The 22160-nt window shown below is 46.8% G+C and overlaps 1 protein-coding gene across 1 annotated transcript in view; it reads left to right on the top strand.

Annotated features, from left to right (window-relative positions):
* The window catches only part of LOC141167258 (SCAN domain-containing protein 3-like), a 42917-nt gene extending 21473 nt beyond the window's left edge, over positions 1 to 21444 (top strand). The window contains exons 2-3 of the mRNA XM_073654694.1: positions 15490 to 15579; positions 21413 to 21444. Of these exons, the coding sequence (XP_073510795.1) occupies positions 15490 to 15579; positions 21413 to 21444 (122 nt within the window). The remainder of the gene's footprint in view (positions 1 to 15489; positions 15580 to 21412) is intronic.
* Positions 21445 to 22160: the final 716 nt, after the last annotated feature.

Genomic DNA, 22160 nt, shown 5'->3' with positions numbered 1-22160 from the left:
GGATGGATGAGCAGAATGGATGGAAGAGCAGCAAGGATGGATGAGCAGCATGGATTGGTGAGAAGCATGGATGGATGAGCAGTATGGATGGATGGATGGATGAGCAGCATGGATGGATGAGCAGTATGGATGGATGGATGCATGGATGGATGGATGGATTAGCAGCATAGATGGATGGATGGATGAGCAGCGTGGATGGATGCATGGATGGTTGAGCAGCATGGATGGATGAGCAGCAAGGATGGATGGATGAGCAAAATGGATGGATGGATGCATGGATGGATGGATGGATGAGAAGCATGAATGGGTGGGTGAGCAGCATGAATGGATGGATGAGCAGCATGGATTGATGGATGGATGAACAGCATGGATGAATGGAAGGATGAGCAGCATGGATTGATGGATGGATGGATGAGCAGCATGGATGTATGGATGAGCAGCATGGATGGATGGATGAGCAGTATAGATGGATGGATAAGCAGCATGGATTGATGGATGAACGGATGAGCAGCATGGATGGATGGATGAGCAGCATGGATTGATGGATGGATGAGCAGCATGGATTGATGGATGTATGAGCAGCATGGATAGATGGATGGATGAGAAGCTTGGATTGATGGATGGATGGATGGATGAGCAGCTTGGATAGATGCATGAGCAGCATGGATGGATGAATGAGCAGCATGGATGGATGGATGAATGAGCAGCATGGATGGATGGATGGATGGATGAGCAGCATGGATGGATGGATGAGCAGCATGGATGGATGAATGAGCAGCATGGATGGATGAACGAGCAGCATGGATGGATGGATGAGCAGCATGGATGGATGAATGGATGGATGCATGGATGGATGGATGAGCAGCATGGATGGATGAGTGGATGAGCAGCATGAATGGATGGCTAAGCAGCATGGATAGATGGATAAGCAGCATGAATGGATGGATGAGCAGATTGGATGGATGAATGAGCAGCATGAATGGATGGATGAGTAGCATGGATGGATACATGAGCAGCATGGATGGATGGATGCATGGATATATGAGCAGCATGGATGGATGAGCAGCATGGATGGCTGGATGAGCAGCATGGATAGCTGGATGAGCAGCATGGATGGTTGGATGAGCAGCATGGATGAATGGATGAGCAGCATGGATGGATGGATGGATGAGCAGCATGAACGGATGAGCAGCATGGATGGATGGATGAGCAGCATGGATGGATGAGCAGCACTGTGGGATGGATGAGCAGCTTGCATGGATGAGCTTCATGGACGAGCAGCATGGATGGATGGATGAGCAGCAAGAATGAATGAATGAGCAGCACGGATGGATGGATGAGCAGCATGGACGGATGAATGAGCAGCACGGATGGATGAGCAGCATGGATGGATGAATGAGCAGCGTGAATGGATAGATGAGCAGCAAGGATGGATGGATGAGCAGCATGAATGGATGGATGAGCAGCATGGATGGATGAATGAGCAGTATGGATGGATGGATGAGCAGCAAGAATGGATGAATGAGCAGGATGGATGGATGAGCAGCATGGATGGATGGATGAGCAGCATGGATGGATGGATGAGCAGCATGGATGGATGGATGAGCAGCATGGATGGATGGATGAACAGCATGGATGGATGGATGAGCAGCATGGATGGATGAGCAGCATGGATAAGCAGCATGAATGGATGAATGCATGGATGCATGAGCAGCTTGGATGGATAAGCAGCATGGATGGAAGAGCAGCATGAGTGGATGGATGAGCAGTATGGATGGATGGATAAGCAGCATGGATTGATGAATGAACGGATGAGCAGCATGGATCGATGGATGGATGAACAGCATGAATGGATGAGCAGCAAGGATGGATGGATGAGCAGCATGGATGGATAAAAAGCATGGATGGATGGATGAGCAGCATGGATGGATGGATGAGCAGCATGTATGGATGGATGAACAGCATGTATGGATGGATGAACAGCATGTATGGATGTATGAACAGCATGGATGGATGAGCACCATGGATGGATGGATGAGCAGCATGGATAAGCAGAATGGATGGATGAATGCATGGATGGATGAGCAGCATGGATGGAAAGCAGCATGGGTGGATGAACAGCATGGATGGATGAGCAGAATGGATGAACAGATGAGCAGAATGGATGGATGAGCAGCATTGTTGAATGCATGGATGGATGAATGCATGGATGGATGAGCAGCATGGATTGGTGAGAAGCATGGATGGATGAGCAGTATGGATGGATGGATGGATGAGCAGCATGGATGGATGAGCAGTATGGATGGATGGATCAGCAACATGGATGGATGAGCAGCATGGATGGATGGATGAGCAGCATGGATCGATGGAAGAGCAGCATGTATGGATGGATGAGCAGCATGTATGGATGGATGAGCAGCATGTATGGATGGATGAACAGCATGGATGGATGGATGAGCAGCATGGATGGATGAGCAGCATGGATGGATGAATGCATGAATGGATAAGCAGCATGGATGGATAAGCAGCATGGATGGATGAGCAGCATGAATGGATGGATGAGCAGCATGGATGGGTGGATGAACATCATGGATGGATGAGCAGAATGGATGAGCAGAATGGATGAATGGATGAGCAAAATGGATGAGCAGAATGGATGGATGAGCAGAATGGATGGAAGAGCAGCATGGATTGATGAGAAGCATGGATGGATGAGCAGTATGGATGGATGGATGGATGAGCAGCATGGATGGATGGATGGATGAATAAGCAGCGAGAATGGATGAATGAGTAGTGTGGATGGATGGATGAGCAGCATGGATGGATGGATGAGCAGCATGTATGGATGTATGAACAGCATGGATGGATGAGCACCATGGATGGATGGATGAGCAGCATGGATAAGCAGAATGGATGGATGAATGCATGGATGGATGAGCAGCATGGATGGAAAGCAGCATGGGTGGATGAACAGCATGGATGGATGAGCAGAATGGATGAACAGATGAGCAGAATGGATGGATGAGCAGCATTGTTGAATGCATGGATGGATGAATGCATGGATGGATGAGCAGCATGGATTGGTGAGAAGCATGGATGGATGAGCAGTATGGATGGATGGATGGATGAGCAGCATGGATGGATGAGCAGTATGGATGGATGGATCAGCAACATGGATGGATGAGCAGCATGGATGGATGGATGAGCAGCATGGATCGATGGAAGAGCAGCATGTATGGATGGATGAGCAGCATGTATGGATGGATGAGCAGCATGTATGGATGGATGAACAGCATGGATGGATGGATGAGCAGCATGGATGGATGAGCAGCATGGATGGATGAATGCATGAATGGATAAGCAGCATGGATGGATAAGCAGCATGGATGGATGAGCAGCATGAATGGATGGATGAGCAGCATGGATGGGTGGATGAACATCATGGATGGATGAGCAGAATGGATGAGCAGAATGGATGAATGGATGAGCAAAATGGATGAGCAGAATGGATGGATGAGCAGAATGGATGGAAGAGCAGCATGGATTGATGAGAAGCATGGATGGATGAGCAGTATGGATGGATGGATGGATGAGCAGCATGGATGGATGGATGGATGAGCAGCATGGATGGATGGATGGATGAGCAGTATGGATGGATGGATGCATGGATGGATGGATGGATTAGCAGCATAGATGGATGGATGGATGAGCAGCGTGGATGGATGCATGGATGGTTGAGCAGCATGGATGGATGAGCAGCATGGATGGATGGATGAGCAGTATGGATGGATGGATAAGCAGCATGGATTGATGGATGAACGGATGAGCAGCATGGATGGATGGATGGATGGATGGATGGATGTGCAGCTTGGATAGATGCATGAGCAGCATGGATGGATGAATGAGCAGCATGGATGGATGGATGAATGAGCAGCATGGATGGATGGATGGATGAGCAGCATGGATGAAAGCATGGATGAGCAGCATGGATGAATGGATGAGCAGCATGGATGGATGAGCAGCATGAATGGATGGATGAGCAGCATGGATGAATGGATGAGCAGCATGGATGGATGAATGAGCAGCATGGATGGATGAACGAGCAGCATGGATGGATGAATGGATGGATGCATGGATGGATGGATGAGCAGCATGGATGGATGAGTGGATGAGCAGCATGAACGAATGGCTGAGCAGCATGGATAGATGAATAAGCAGCATGAAAGGAGGGATGAGCAGAATGGATGGATGAATGAGCACCATGAATGGATGGATGAGTAGCATGGATGGATACATGAGCAGCATGGATGGATGGATGCATGGATATATGAGCAGCATGGATGGATGAGCAGCATGGATGGCTGGATGAGCAGCATGGATAGCTGGATGAGCAGCATGGATGGTTGGATGAGCAGCATGGATGAATGGATGAGCAGCATGGATGGATGGATGAGCAGCATGAATGGATGAGCAGCATGGATGGATGGATGAGCAGCATGGATGGAGGAGCAGCACTGTGGGATGGATGAGCAGCTTGCATGGATGAGCTTCATGGATGAGCAGCATGGATGGATGGATACACCAGCATAGATGGATGGATGAGCAGCATGAATGAATGAATGAGCAGCACGGATGGATGGATGAGCAGCATGGACGGATGAATGAGCAGCACGGATGGATGAGCAGCATGGATGGATGGATGAATGAGCAGCATGAATGGATAGATGAGCAACAAGGAAGGATGGATGAGCAGCATGAATGGATGGATGAGCTTCATGGATGGATGAATGGATGAATAAGCAGCGAGAATGGATGAATGAGTAGTGTGGATGGATGGATGAGCAGCATGGATGGATGGATGAGCAGCATGGATGGATGGATGAGCAGCATGGATGGATGGATGAGCAGCATGGATGGATGGATGAGCAGCATGGATGAATGGATGAACAGCATGGATGGATGGATGAGCAGCATGGATGGATGAGCAGCATGGATAAGCAGCATGGATGGATGAATGCATGGATGCATGAGCAGCTTGGATGGATAAGCAGCATGGATTGATGAATGAACGGATGAGCAGCATGGATCGATGGATGGATGAGCGGCATGAATGGATGAGCAGCAAGGATGGATGGATGAGCAGCATGGATGGATAAAAAACATGGATGGATGGATGAGCAGCATGGATGGATGGATGAGCAACATGGATGGATGGATGAGCAGCATGGGTGGATGGATAAGCCGCATGGATGGATGGATGCATGGATGGATGGATGAGCAGCAAGGATGGATGAGCAGGATGGATGGATAAAAAGCATGGCTGGATGGATGGATTAGCAGTATGGATGGATGAGCAGCATGGATGGATGGATGAGCAGCATGGATCGATGGAAGAGCAGCATGTATGGATGGATGAGCAGCATGTATGGATGGATGAACAGCATGGATGGATGGATGAGCAGCATGGATGGATGAGCAGCATGGATGGATGAATGCATGGATGGATGAGCAGCATGGATGGATAAGCAGCATGGATGGATGAGCAGCATGAATGGATGGATGAGCAGCATGGATGGGTGGATGAACATCATGGATGGATGAGCAGAATGGATGAGCAGAATGGATGAATGAATGAGCAGAATGGATGGATGAGCAGAATGGATGGAAGAGCAGCAAGGATGGATGAGCAGCATGGATTGGTGAGAAGCATGGATGGATGAGCAGTATGGATGGATGGATGGATGAGCAGCATGGATGGATGAGCAGTATGGATGGATGGATGCATGGATGGATGGATGGATTAGCAGCATAGATGGATGGATGGATGAGCAGCGTGGATGGATGCATGGATGGTTGAGCAGCATGGATGGATGAGCAGCAAGGATGGATGGATGAGCAAAATGGATGGATGGATGCATGGATGGATGGATGGATGAGAAGCATGAATGGGTGGGTGAGCAGCATGAATGGATGGATGAGCAGCATGGATTGATGGATGGATGAACAGCATGGATGAATGGAAGGATGAGCAGCATGGATTGATGGATGGATGGATGAGCAGCATGGATGTATGGATGAGCAGCATGGATGGATGGATGAGCAGTATAGATGGATGGATAAGCAGCATGGATTGATGGATGAACGGATGAGCAGCATGGATGGATGGATGAGCAGCATGGATTGATGGATGGATGAGCAGCATGGATTGATGGATGTATGAGCAGCATGGATAGATGGATGGATGAGAAGCTTGGATTGATGGATGGATGGATGGATGAGCAGCTTGGATAGATGCATGAGCAGCATGGATGGATGGATGAATGAGCAGCATGGATGGATGGATGGATGGATGAGCAGCATGGATGGATGGATGAGCAGCATGGATGGATGAATGAACAGCATGGATGGATGAACGAGCAGCATGGATGGATGGATGAGCAGCATGGATGGATGAATGGATGGATGCATGGATGGATGGATGAGCAGCATGGATGGATGAGTGGATGAGCAGCATGAATGGATGGCTGAGCAGCATGGATAGATGGATAAGCAGCATGAATGGATGGATGAGCAGATTGGATGGATGAATGAGCAGCATGAATGGATGGATGAGTAGCATGGATGGATACATGAGCAGCATGGATGGATGGATGCATGGATATATGAGCAGCATGGATGGATGAGCAGCATGGATGGCTGGATGAGCAGCATGGATAGCTGGATGAGCAGCATGGATGGTTGGATGAGCAGCATGGATGAATGGATGAGCAGCATGGATGGATGGATGGATGAGCAGCATGAACGGATGAGCAGCATGGATGGATGGATGAGCAGCATGGATGGATGAGCAGCACTGTGGGATGGATGAGCAGCTTGCATGGATGAGCTTCATGGACGAGCAGCATGGATGGATGGATGAGCAGCAAGAATGAATGAATGAGCAGCACGGATGGATGGATGAGCAGCATGGACGGATGAATGAGCAGCACGGATGGATGAGCAGCATGGATGGATGAATGAGCAGCGTGAATGGATAGATGAGCAGCAAGGATGGATGGATGAGCAGCATGAATGGATGGATGAGCAGCATGGATGGATGAATGAGCAGTATGGATGGATGGATGAGCAGCAAGAATGGATGAATGAGCAGGATGGATGGATGAGCAGCATGGATGGATGGATGAGCAGCATGGATGGATGGATGAGCAGCATGGATGGATGGATGAGCAGCATGGATGGATGGATGAACAGCATGGATGGATGGATGAGCAGCATGGATGGATGAGCAGCATGGATAAGCAGCATGAATGGATGAATGCATGGATGCATGAGCAGCTTGGATGGATAAGCAGCATGGATGGAAGAGCAGCATGAGTGGATGGATGAGCAGTATGGATGGATGGATAAGCAGCATGGATTGATGAATGAACGGATGAGCAGCATGGATCGATGGATGGATGAACAGCATGAATGGATGAGCAGCAAGGATGGATGGATGAGCAGCATGGATGGATAAAAAGCATGGATGGATGGATGAGCAGCATGGATGGATGGATGAGCAGCATGTATGGATGGATGAACAGCATGTATGGATGGATGAACAGCATGTATGGATGTATGAACAGCATGGATGGATGAGCACCATGGATGGATGGATGAGCAGCATGGATAAGCAGAATGGATGGATGAATGCATGGATGGATGAGCAGCATGGATGGAAAGCAGCATGGGTGGATGAACAGCATGGATGGATGAGCAGAATGGATGAACAGATGAGCAGAATGGATGGATGAGCAGCATTGTTGAATGCATGGATGGATGAATGCATGGATGGATGAGCAGCATGGATGGATGAGCAGCATGGATGGTTGAGAAGCATGGAAGGATGAGCAGCATGAATGGATGGAAGAACAGCATGGATGGATGGATAGATGCATTGATGGATGGATGGATGAGCAGCATAGATGGATGGATGAGCAGCATGGATGGGTGGATGAACAGCATGGATGGATGAGCAGAATGGATGAGCAGAATGGATGGATGGATGAGCAGCATGGATGGATGAGCAGCATGGATGGATGAGAAGCATGGATGGATGAGCAGCATGGATGGATGGATGGATGACCAGTATGGATGGATGCATGGATGGATGGATGGGCAGCATAGATGGATGGATGGATGAGCAGCATAGATGGATGCATTGATGGATGAGCAGCATAGAAGGATGGATGAGCAGTATGGATGGATGGATAAGCAGCATGGATTGATGGATGAACGGATGAGCAGCATGGATGGATGGATGAGAAGCATGGATGGATGGATGAGCAGCATGGATGGATGGATGAGCAGCATGAATGGATGGATGAGCAGCATGGATGGATGGATGAGCAGCATGGATGGATGGATGAACAGCATGGATGGATGGATGAGCAGCATGGATGGATGAGCAGCATGGATAAGCAGCATGGATGGATGAATGCATGGATGCATGAGCAGCTTGGATGGATAAGCAGCATGGATGGAAGAGCAGCATGAGTGGATGGATGAGCAGCATGGATGGATGGATGAGCAGCATGGATGGATAAAAAGCATGGATGGATGGATGAGCAGCATGGATGGATGGATGAGCAGCATTTATGGATGGATGAACAGCATGGATGGATGAGCACCATGGATGGATGGATGAGCAGCATGGATAAGCAGAATGGATGGATGAATGCATGGATGGATGAGCAGCATGGATGGAAAGCAGCATGGGTGGATGAACAGCATGGATGGATGAGCAGAATGGATGAACAGATGAGCAGAATGGATGGATGAGCAGCATTGTTGAATGCATGGATGGATGAATGAATGCATGGATGGATGAGCAGCATGGATGGATGGATGAGCAGCATGGATGGTTGAGAAGCATGGATGGATGAGCAGCATGGATGGATGGAAGAACAGCATGGATGGATGAGCAGAATGGATGAGCAGAATGGATGAATGGATGGATGACCAGTATGGATGGATGCATGGATGGTTGGATGGATAGGCAGCATAGATGGATGGATGGATGAGCAGCATAGATGGATGCATTGATGGATGAGCAGCATAGAAGGATGGATGAGCAGTATGGATGGATGGATAAGCAGCATGGATTGATGGATGAACGGATGAGCAGCATGGATGGATGGATGAGAAGCATGGATGGATGGATGAGCAGCATGGATGGATGAATGAGCAGCAAGGATGGATGAGCAGCATGGATCGATGGATGGATGAGCAGCATGAATGGATGAGCAGCAAGGATGGATGGATGAGCAGCATGGATGGATGGATGAGCAGCATGGATGGGTGGATGAACAGCATGGATGGATGAGCAGAATGGATGAGCAGAATGGATGAATGGATGGATGACCAGTATGGATGGATGCATGGATGGTTGGATGGATGGGCAGCATAGATGGATGGATGGATGAGCAGCATAGATGGATGCATTGATGGATGAGCAGCATAGAAGGATGGATGAGCAGTATGGATGGATGGATAAGCAGCATGGATTGATGGATGAACGGATGAGCAGCATGGATGGATGGATGAGCAGCATGGATGGATGAATGAGCAGCAAGGATGGATGAGCAGCATGGATCGATGGATGGATGAGCAGCATGAATGGATGAGCAGCAAGGATGGATGGATGAGCAGAATGGATGGATGGAAGCATGGATGGATGGATGAGCAGCAAGGATGGATGAGCAGCATGGATCGATGGATGGATGAGCAGCATGAATGGATGAGCAGCAAGGATGGATGGATGAGCAGCATGGATGGATAAAAAGCATGGATGGATGGATGAGCAGCATGGATGGATGGATGAGCAGCATGGATGGATGGATGGACGAGCAGCATGTAAGGATGGATGAGCAGCATGTATAGATGGAAGAAGAGCATGGATGGATGAGCAGCATGGATGGATGGATGAGCAGCATAAATGGATGAGCAGCATGGATAAGCAGCATGGATGGATGAGCAGCATGGATGGAAAAGCAGCATGGGTGAATGAACAGCATGGATGGATGAGCAGAATGGATGAGCAGAATGGATGAATGGATGAGCAGAATGGATGGATGAGCAGCATTGTTGAATGCATGGATGGATGAATGCATGGATGGATGAGCAGCATGGATGGATGAGCAGCATGGATGGATGAGCAGCATGGATAGATGGATGAACAGCATGGATGGATAGATGGATGCATGGTTTGATGGATGGATGAGCAGCATGGATGAATGCATGCATTGATGAGCAGCATGGATGGATGAACAGCAATGATGGATGGATGAGCAACATGGATGGATGGATGCATGGATGGATGCATGGATGAGAAGCATGAATGGATGGGTGAACAGCATGAATGGATGGATGAGCAGCATGGATTGATGGATAGATGAGCAGCATGGATGGATGGATGAGCAGTATGGATGGATGGATGAGCAGCATGGATTGATGGATGAAAGGATGAGCAGCATGGATGGATGGATGAGCAGCATGGATGGATGGATGAGCAGCATGGATTGATGGATGGATGAGCAGCATGGATGGATGGATGCATGAGCAGCATGGATGGATGGATGGATGAGTAGCATCGATTGATGGATGGATGGATGAGCAGCTTGGATAGATGCATGAGCAGCATGGATGGATGAATGAGCAGCATGGATAGATGGATGGATGAGCAGCATGGATGGAAGCATGGATGGATGGATGAGCAGCATGGATGGATGGATGAGCAGCTTGGATGGATGGATGAGCAGCATGGATGAATGGATAAACAGCATGGATGGAAGAATGAGCAGCATGGATGGATGAATGAGCAGCATGGATGGATGAATGAGCAGCATGGATGGATGAATGGATGGATGCATAGATGGATGGATGAGCAGCATGGATGGGTGGATGGATGAGCAGCATGAATGGATGGCTGAACAGCATGGATGGATGGATAAGCAGCATGAATGGATGGATGAGCAGAATGGATGGATGAAAGAGCAGCATGAATGGATGGATGAGTAGCATGGATGGATACATGAGCAGCATGGATGGATGGATGCATGGTTACATGAGCAGCATGGATGGATGAGCAGCATGGATGGCTGGATGAGCAGCATGGACGGATGGATGAGCAGCATGGATGGATGGATGAGCAGCATGGATGGATGGATGAGCAGCATGGATGGATGAGCAGCATTGTTGGCTGGTTTAGAGCTTGCATGGATGAGCTTCAAGGATGAGCAGCATGGATGGATGGATGCATCAGCATAGATGGATGGATGAGCAGCATGGATGGATGGATGAGCAGCATGGACGGATGAATGAGCAGCATGGATGGATGGATGGATGAGCAGCATGAATGGATTGATGAGCAGCATGGATGGATGGATGAGCAGCATGAATGGATGAATTGGTGAATGAGCAGTATGGATGGATGAATGAGCAGCATGGATGGATGAATGAGCAGTATGGATGGATGAGCAGCATGGATGAATGAATGGATGGATGAGCAGCACGGATGGATGGATGAATGGATGGATGAGTAGCACGGATTGATGGATGGATCAGCAACATGGATGGATGGATGGAAGAGCAGCATGGATAGATATGAAAAAAAATGGATGGATGGATGAGCAGCATGGATGGATGAATGAATGAATGAGCAGTATGGATGGATGAGCAGCATGGATGGATGAATGGATGGATGAGCAGCATGGATGGATGAATGGATGGATGAGCAACACGGATGGATGGATCGATGAGCAGCATGGATGGATAAATGAAAAAAATGTATGGATGGATGAGCAGCATGGATGGATATATGAAAAGGATGGATGGATGGATGAGCCGCATGGTTGGATGGATGGATGAGCCGCATGATTGGATGGATTAGCAGCATGGTTGGATGGATGGATGAGCAGCATGGATGGATGGATGAGCAGCATGGATGGATGGATGAGCAGCATGGATGAATGAATGAGCAGCATGGATGGATGAGCAGCATGGATCGATGGATGGATGAGCAGCATGAATGGATTGATGAGCAGAATGGATGAAGGAGCAGTATGGATGGATGGATGTGCAGCATGGATGGATGAGCAGCAGGGATGGATGGATGCATGAGCAGCAGGGATGGATGAGCAGCATGGATGAATGGATGGATGAGCAGCATGGATGGATGGATGGATGAGCAGCATGGAAGGATATATGAAAAGAATGGATGGATGGATGAGCAGCGTGGTTGGAAGGATGGATGAGCAGGATGGATGGATGAGCAGCATGGATGGATGGATGAGCAGCCTGGATAGGTGGATGAGCAGCATGGATGGATGAGCAGCATGGATGGATAGATGAGCAGCATGGATGGATGGATGAGCAGCATGGATGAAAAGCATGGATGGATGAGCAGCATGAATGAATGGATGAGCAGCATGGATGGATGAGCTTTATGAAGGAGCAGCATGGATGGATGGATGGATGGATGAGCAGCATGGATGGATGAGCAGCATGGATGGATAGATGAGCAGCATGGATGGATGGATGAGCAGCATGGATGAAAAGCATGGATGGATGAGCAGCATGAATGAATGGATGAGCAGCATGGATGGATGAGCTTTATGAAGGAGCAGCATGGATGGATGGATGGATGGATGAGCAGCATAGATGGATGAGCAGCATGGATGGATGGGCAGCATGACTGGATGGATGAGCAGCATGGATGGATGGATGAGCAGCATGGATGGATGGATGAGCAGCCTGGATGGATGGATGAGCAGCCTGGATGGATGGATGAGCATCATGGATGGATGGATGAGCAGCATGGATGGATGATAGATGGATGAGCAGCATGGATGGATGAGCAACATGGATGGATGGATGGATGGATGAGCAACATTGATGGATGGATGAGCAACATGGATGGATGGATGAGCAGCATGGATGGATGGATGAGCAGCATGGATGGATGGATTAGCAGCCTGGATAGATGGATTAGCAGCATGAATGGATGAGCAGCAGGGATGGATGAGCATCATGGATGGATGGATAAGCAGCCTGGATGGATGGATGAGCAGCGATAATGTCACAGGCATGCTGATGGGCGGAGGGAATGACAGGCATGCATGTCGTCACGTGTTAAATGCCGCTGTCAGAGATTGACAGTGGCATTTAACAGGTTAACAATCACAGTCAGAGCAGTGCCCCACCCGCGATTGTTATACACAGCCATCATCTGCCAGGCATGAGCAGGCTTCATACACCTGCTTCCGACTTGCACCGTACATGTACGGCGCATGTCGTGAAGGGGATAAATCTGCAGCATATCAATTCTTTCAGCGTTTTTCCTGCAGACGTCATCCATACTAATGAGTGGGGAAAAATCAACACCAAAAATGCAAGTAAAAAAACTCAGCAAAAGCTTGTGTTTTTGCCACTGCATTATTCCTGGTAAAAGATGCAGAAATGGTGCAGAAATTTCTGCACCAAATACTTAATGTGTGCACAGACCCACAGACAGGTTTGATGATGCCCAGTAGTGTAGCTATCGGGGGAGGCACACACAGCTGACCTCATCACTCTGCTGCGATCACTGAGCCACAGAGCGGCAAAGGACGCTTGTGCTTGCATGTTATGGGCCAGTGGGGAAAATTGTGAGAGGTAGCAGCAAGGGGGTGGACCATATAGAAAAGTGTTGGGAAAGTAAGGAGAGGAGGAAGCATGGGAACAATATGGAGGAGTGGGGGGACCATTTGGAGAAGTGGGGGACATTATAGAGAGGTGGGGACCATATGGAGAAATGGATGTTCAACATGAAGAAGTGGGGTGACAGTATGTTGAGGTGGAGTGTAGGTGACAATATGGGTATGGGGGAACAGGATGGAGAATTGGGAGCATCTGAGGGCCATATGGAGAAGAGTGAGTGTGGTGGAATTGTATGGAGGAGTGGGGGGACCATATGGAGGTGTGGGGGACTATATGGAGAAGTGGGGGACATTATGGAGAGGTGGGGGGACAGTATGTAGAAATGTGAGCATGGGTGGACAGTATGGAGAAGTGGTGCACAATATGAAGAAGCAGGCAGACAGTATAGAGAGATGGGAGTTTAGGGGACAATATGGAGAAATGGGGGTACAGAATGGAGAATTGTAAGTGTGTGGGTCCATATGTAGAAGTGGGAGTGTGAGAGGATTGTACGGAGAAGTAGTGGAACAGTAAGTAGAGATGGGAGCATGGGGGGGACAGTATGGCGAGCTGAGAACGTGGGGAACAATATGGAGAAGTGAGGGCACAGTATGGGGAAGTGGGAGAACAGTATGTAGAGATGGGAGTGTGGCGGGATAACATGGAGAGGTGATAGCTTTTGGGACAATAAAGAGAAGTGTGGGCACAGTATGTAGAGATGGAAGCATGAGGGGACGGTATGGAGAGGTGAGAGCTTTCGGGACAATATGGAAAAGTGGGGGCACAGTATGGAGAAGTTGTATTCATGTACTGACAGTGCATCTGATAATGGATTCATGTACTGACCATGGTTCTGATCGTGTAAAAATGTACCAATCCATAACTGATCAGGGGTCTTCACCCTGCTGAGGCGGTCACCTTTCTGCCACTGCCACCCTACTGTGGCCATCACCTTGCTGCCGCTATCACCCTGTTGCCGAAGTGGGAAAGGTAAGCACCCTATAGAGCCAAAACTTATAGGGACTTTTATTGTATATTAGTGATGTTAATGTGAAGGCACACTATCTTGTGGGCAGTATGTTGAGGAGGAAAATGTGGTTCTAGTGCTGTAGTCATCTACTGGTTCTGGCACAGCATTCATTTACCAAAAGTGGTAAAAAAAGGTGCTGCATTAATGTACTGATGGTGGTTCTGTGTATATGGAAGCTGTGGGCCCACCATACTGTGAACAGGGAATCTGTAGGGGATTATGTTGTGTATAAGGGAGCTATGGGCCCATCATACTGTATATAGGGGAGTTGTGGGGACATCATACTCTGTATAAGGGAGCTATGGGTCCACTCTACTGTATACAGAGAAGCTGTATATTGGGGAACCCAGTGGACATTATTAAATGTCATGTGGACATTATTGAAGCATTATTTTATAGGGGCACTCAGAGTATTGTAACTATCAAAGGGGAAAACTGTGGACACTTTTCTAGGGTATTTGAACAGGGCATTAATATTTTCAAGGCAGCAATTTTACCATCTAGAGGGCACAAATAAGGCATTATTAATTTCCAAAGGGCACAGTGGTGGGATTACTATGTGGGGCACTAAGATGAGCTCTGTTTTTGTACCACACAGTAGGTGCAGTAATAGGGACACATTTGACAGCAGAGGCTCAGTATTGGGGTATCAGCAGGATGAGGTGTTTGTGCAGGTTGGGGATAGATGGGGACGGGTCTGGAAATGTGAGACGTCAAATGTGTTTTTGTTGTAATCTTTGAAGACGAGACCTGGCTCGAGAAGTCGTCATGTTGGTCTGGGCCAGATGGAAAAGACGGGAAAATGAATGACTCCATCACAAAGAATATCAGCTGTAAGTTACTATATATAACTGTATTGTGATTACTTGTATGTTCTGCAGCAATAGTATCTACCACTATATGGTCACCTTATGGTGATAATATCAGTGTCGGTCTTAGTGTAGAGATTCATTTTCAGAGCGTTCATCTCCTGAGGATCCTATATACCCACAATCAGGGTTCACAACCATAGTTGTACCCACAGTTACCTGGTTAGGGGCCCACTCAGATGTTTTGTGTCCCCTGAGCTAACCCCCTAGCTACACCTCTGATGATTCTTTACGTAATGCGGCTTCAGTTGCTGCTCTATGACTGGCTGCAATGGCAGCAAACACATGATTTCTTTTAGACAAGTCTTCAAAGATGTCTTTAGCTGAATGGGAGGATGTACAGAGCGACAAGGAGGCTGAAGCTGGGTGGTGAGAGAAAGAGTCTGAGCTGCCAGGAAGGATTTGATTGGTGATGAGGTCATCTTACAGATCACATGACATCAGAGACTGACTTCCTGTCAACACATTAGTGCATGTACTGGAATAGTTGTCAGACTGGAGTTCACATGACCCAATTCCCTATAATGAAGGGAGAATGTGTAGATATAACAGAAGAGCATATCTCACAACCTTCCAGCCTCTCCATAGTAATTTTCCTCCTGCTGAAGTCCTAGATTCCTCTTCCATTGCCCCCATAAAGTTTTATGCAAACAAAAGTGACCCCAAACACAATATGATACCCCCATGGTGAATTCCTCCACATGCACAGTATAATGACTCTATTGTACCCCACCTCAACTCCCAAGGCAAAGTATGGTGACCCCAACACAGTATGATCCCCCAACTGTGACCCCCACACAGCTCTCCATGCACTATATTAGACCTACATACAGTATAATGGCCTACACTAGCCCTGCAAACAGTATAATGGACCCAACACAAACCTTCACACTGTATAATTTCTTGCATACAGTATAATTGACCACCACATATTATAATGGCCCCACATAGCCTTCATATAGTATAATGCACCCCCCATAATCCTCCATATAGTATTATGCACTCCCCATGGTCCTCCATAGACTATAATGATCTCCCTTCGTCCTCCATAAAATATAGTGCACGCACTCCCCATGGTTATCCATAAAATACACTGCACTCGCCGGGGTCCTCCATAGAATCTAATGCACCTCCATGGTCCTCCAGATAATAAAATGCTCTCACCGTGGTTCTATATATAATAAAATGCTCTCCCCATGGTCCCCCATATAATAAAATTCTCTCTACCTGGTCCTCCATACAATATAATGCACCCCCATTATCCTCCATACAATATAATGCACCCCCCATGATCCTCCATACAATATAAAGCATTCCCCATGGTCCTGCTTAAAATATAATGCATCCCCCCAGTCCTGCATAAAATATAATGCACCCCCATGGTCCTCCACACTATATAATGCAACCCTCATACAGTATTATGGTCAACAGTCACTGATATAAAAAAAATAAATACAGTATACACCTCTCTTGGTTGCACCCAATCCTCCAGTATCCTCATCGTACCGTGTGAAGTGTCGGACATCGAAGCATCAGCTGATTGTCCATCATCATTGCTCGCACTAGGCCCCCCCCTCCCGCCGTCAGTATGAGCAATGATGATGGAGGAGGGAGCGTCAGCTGAAGCTTCCACCCCCATCATTCTGTGCGGGTGGCCGGGCAGTGCAGGTGCTGATGGGTGGAGGCGGGGCTCAGTGCAGGGAGGGCCCAGTGCGGGCCCCAAGTCTCACGGGCCCCATAGTAGTGGCGCAGCCTGTCACCAATAGCGGTATGCCATTGCTTCTGGCATAGCTCCCAGCTGTCCCGGATACAGCGGGACAGTCCCTATTTTGAGACTCTTCCCCGCACACCTGGGCGGGAGCTACTGTTCGCACTGCAGTGAAAAGTAGCCGCCACTCCCCCTCTGGCTTCAGGTCACACACCCCCTGGCTTCAGGTCACAACCCCCCTGATTTCTGACTACGCCCCACCCTGTCCTCTGTTCCTACCTATGAACCTCATAGGCTCACACATGAGCAGTTAGCTATCATGCAGAGAGCGGCCACATACAGCGCTTGTGTCCTCCTGTGAGCGAAGTAACTAGAATCAGCAGCCACTACAGAGCGCTGTGAGACAAGTGGTGATAAACCTGTGTCTGCCCCTCAGGGTCCCACACGGGACTCAGAGCAAGCAGGACGGAGCACACAGATGCTGCTGCTGCTGCTGGGGATGTTTGTTTTTGCTTGGTCAGTGATATAGAGAGATTAGAAACATCAGCCCATGCTTCTATTTAGACCATGCAATCACATGGTCACCTGACTGACTTTGACAGATCCATTCTCTTTTAAGGCCACAAGTAAGAATAATGTGCTGTTGGTTAATTGGGGCAATTAAAGTTGTTATCCGGGACTTTTGGATTTTTTTCTTAAGGGGTGAAGAATTTACAGGCAGGTACTTGCTAACTATTGGTGGCATGGCTGAAAAGTACAGCAGCGGGCTCTGCGCACCGCAAATTTTATCGCCCTTTCCCTTCCTTAAGAGTTGGGAGGTATACAGATGTCGTATAGTGAAGCTACAGAAAGATGAGAAAGTTCTGGTGGCTCAGACTGTGATTGAACAAAGAATAAATACACAGGACCCAAATAGAGAGTAGCAGGATGCACAGATGATGTTGCACCAGCCCTGGGTGATCAAAAGCCACAACAAGGACGCCGGAAGGTAAGAGGTCCACGGCCTCCCATCCAGCCACCAAGTAGCCCTGACCTGGACGCTGGACCACAGTCCTGTGAATCGATCCGCTAGTCCCTAGTGCCAACGGTACCGGATACAGTGGACAGGCGTCTGCTGAATTTCTTTCACTACCACCGCCCCTCTGACATCTCCTCCCGCTAGACAAGAACGACATGGTAAATGGGCGTGGATTGGGGTGTGGCCGCATGCTTTATCCCTCTTTCTCTTCTTCAGAAGTTGGGAGCTATGCTCCTGGATGACACATAGATAATATATTTCTGGGCAGTCCACTTATTACTCAGCATTAACGTTCTAAAACGTCAGTGGATTGTAAGCAGCTTGCACAAGATCATGAAGCTGTGAGGTGGGGAGCAGGCTGTCATACACAGCCAGACTTCCCAGACAGAGGGTAAAACATGGCTTATTACCATATGTACCATCTCCATGGCTGTAAACTCAGTGCTAAACCAGCACTTGTGTCTACAGATTAAGAGATTAAGAAGCACCGACCATGCTGCCTTGTCCAGATCCAGGAAACATGTGATCGCTAGCTGTGGGGCAGGAGCAGGGGCTGCTGGGTCTTAGGAGATCAAGTCAGCTTTCCCATGCAGGCAGGAGGCTGAAATTCTCCTGTAACTGGGGTTTATATACCAGTCTCAGTTACAGGGCAAATTAGCAATAACAAGAATATTAAAACACGAAAATGTCCCCCAAAGGTCTTTAAGGCTTTATGGAGGGCATAGTGTGTAAAATATATGAAACAATAAATAAAAAAAGCAAAAATAAAGTAGAAAAATTGCATAAATAAAAAAGAGCCAGTTTGAATCACTGTTTCTAGCCCTGCCCCCATTGAAAAGAAAAATACGTTGAATATCTAAAAATAATTTTTATGCAAAGGGGAATGCAATTTAAAAATGTTTTACTTGTCCTTTGTAAAAAAAAAAGTGAAAAATAGACATTTGAATTTGCAGAGAATAAATTCACTGTAAATTGAATGTCCCGGTGAAATCCATGCGATTTGTCACTAGTGATAGGTGTCATTATTGAAAAACCCTTTAATTGTTCATATTGTTCAACCTCATCACAGCCAAGTGTATAATGGAAATATAATCATTTTATGACGTCTCCTCTTTAACAGACAAAATTATGTAATGTTGATTACATGAATACAAAGTTACTTATTAATAAAATCCATTAACACAATTTATAAAATGAAGTACAAGCTTTACATAGATTTCCTCAGTCTGAATAATGTCCTGTAAATGTTAGATTTATTGAATTATAGATTTATATTTGCCATTTTTCTCCCCTGATAGGATGCAGCGGTGTTCGGCCATCCAGCTCCAGCACAACCTCTCATTCCATCAAGGAGAGATTATTATTCCACCATGTGCTTGGCTTCGGAAGCTTTGGAAAGGTCCTGATGGCGGAAGATACTTTAACCCGCCAAGAATTTGCTGTTAAGATCATCAGCAAAAGAGCCCTGCTAGCCGGAGGTGATAAGCTGGATGTGATGGTGGAGAGGCGAGTTCTTCAGCTGGCATCTGGAAGCCCCTTCCTGGTCCACGCAGACTTCGCATTCCAGACCAAGGTAGAATTGTGACTACTTAGTGCTAAAAGGTTTTGCCACTTCTTTAATGTTGATGACCTATTCGCCTGAATAGGAGCCGTCCTGCAGTACCAGAAGCGACCACTAAACCTTGTTTGCTCCGAACACTGTTTACATACAGCTTTTGGAGGAGATGGTAACAGCTGATCAGACCAACCAATCTGATATTAATGACCTATTCTAAGGATAAGTACATCATAAGAGTGGAAAACCCCTTTAACAAATGTCACTACATGCACTACAAATTTCACTGCTCAATGGACAATACCTCTGCCAGGGACAAATTTTCCAGAGGTGATATAGAGGGTACAGAGGTGATATAGAGGGTACAGAGGTGATATAGAGGGTACAGAGAGGATATAGAGGGTACAGAGGTGATATAGAGGGTACAGAGAGGATACAGAGGGTACAGAGGTGATATAGAGGGTACAGAGGTGATATAGAGGGTACAGAGAGGATATAGAGGGTACAGAGGTGATATAGAGGGTACAGAGAGGATATAGAGGGTACAGAGGTGATATAGAGGGTTCAGAGGTGATATAGAGGGTACAGAGAGGATATAGAGGGTACAGAGGTGATATAGAGGGTACAGAGGTGATATAGAGGGTACAGAGAGGATATAGAGGGTACAGAGGTGATATAGAGGTAGTAATGTTCAGAACAAAATGGCTTTGTATAGTCTTGAGTGTGGCTGAGCCAAAATGCCAGGCACAGCTCATGGGCAGCATCACTTTTTTCTGGAAGAAAAGACTTTTTCCTAACCTGAATAATCCCTTTACGGTAGCTGTTTTTTTCTGCATAGCCTGCACTTTACGTTGATATTATTTGGGAGCATACAGGACTTTATAACTATCTTTTATTCCACTTTTTGGGAAGTAGGATGCACAGAAAACAGCTACTGAATAGCAGCCCTATACAAAACAGAGAGATAACATTATGGACTTGATTCATCATTGCTTTTAAGTCTGTTTTTTGTCTGGCTTTGTGTGTTTTGCGCCGTTTTTGTTTGCACCCAATTCATTATTTTATATGAGCTTGCCTGCTTTTTTTCACTTTGTGGGCAGAGTTTAGTGATTCCAGATGTTTTTACCTGATTCATCAATTCTGATTTTTTTAAAAGTCGCAAATATGACGCGATCTTCATTCCAGTCTAATTTGGTGTTTTTTTTTGAGTATGCCAATTTTTTGCCCATATCTTTTGGCCAATTTGAAAATGTCTGATTTTTGGGGCCAAAAAGTTGCAGAAAAAGACCATTTTTGACTTTGCACTGATGTCTTGAATTGTGTGCGCCATTTTGAAGAATTTGAACCAAAAACAGCAACAAATAAAACAAGACCAAAAAGGAAAGTGATGAAAAAAATGCAAGTGTCGAATCTGGGCCTATGTCTATAATTAAAAGAAAAATAATTACTAAACACTGGCTGAAACAAGAATTTCTAAATTTGTTAATATATTCTATATCATTGTTTACAATTTTAGGTTTCACAGCAGTTAAACCACCTTTTTATTGAATGACTACATATATTAGCAATGTGCTTTAACGTTCTTGGATGGAAAACCCCTTCAAGTACTGAAATGTGTATATATCTTTACTGTATAATAAATGCAAATGTTCCATGTTACAGATGAATGTTTTTCTTGGTATGGAATACATGAGCTGCGGGGACTTTTACCAACTTCTACACAGGAGGGGGCCGCTTGACATCACCAGTGCCAGGTAATGTGTTAAAGGAATTGTCCAGTCTCAGAAGAAAAGTCAGCAGTCATTTTACATGACGGCAGAGTGCCAAATTGTGACTGCGTGCAATGCCCATACCCCATTCAGGTGGGCGATCCTGTGATCACGTGTACACTTTACATACTTTACCTGGGTCTCTCAATAGGAGTGAATTGAGAGACCTGCAGGAGTATAGTCGGCATATAATGGTAAGTATGTAATTTACATACATACATTCTCGAGACTGCAATATTGACAGTGTGCGCTTTTTACACCGTCACGATTCGGAAGTCACACAGAGTAACTGCAGACTTTTCTTCTGAGACCAGATAACCCCTTTAAAAAAAACCTCCAAGCTACGTTGTATATAAAAGGGTAGTGAGATACTGTAGGTCACAGTGTTACTTCCACTCCTGACATGTCAGGTCCTTTGATTCTCTCTCTTTCTGAATGTAGAAATACTTTATAACAGTCTCTTCAGGAGCTCAGAGTCACTCTGATTGTTGCTTA

This window comes from Phyllobates terribilis, unplaced genomic scaffold (genome assembly GCF_046119375.1).
Source record: "Phyllobates terribilis strain yellow unplaced genomic scaffold, ASM4611937v1 Scaffold_11__3_contigs__length_659146591, whole genome shotgun sequence".
NCBI lineage: Eukaryota > Metazoa > Chordata > Amphibia > Anura > Dendrobatidae > Phyllobates > Phyllobates terribilis.
This window is presented reverse-complemented; position numbering and strand designations above follow the sequence as displayed.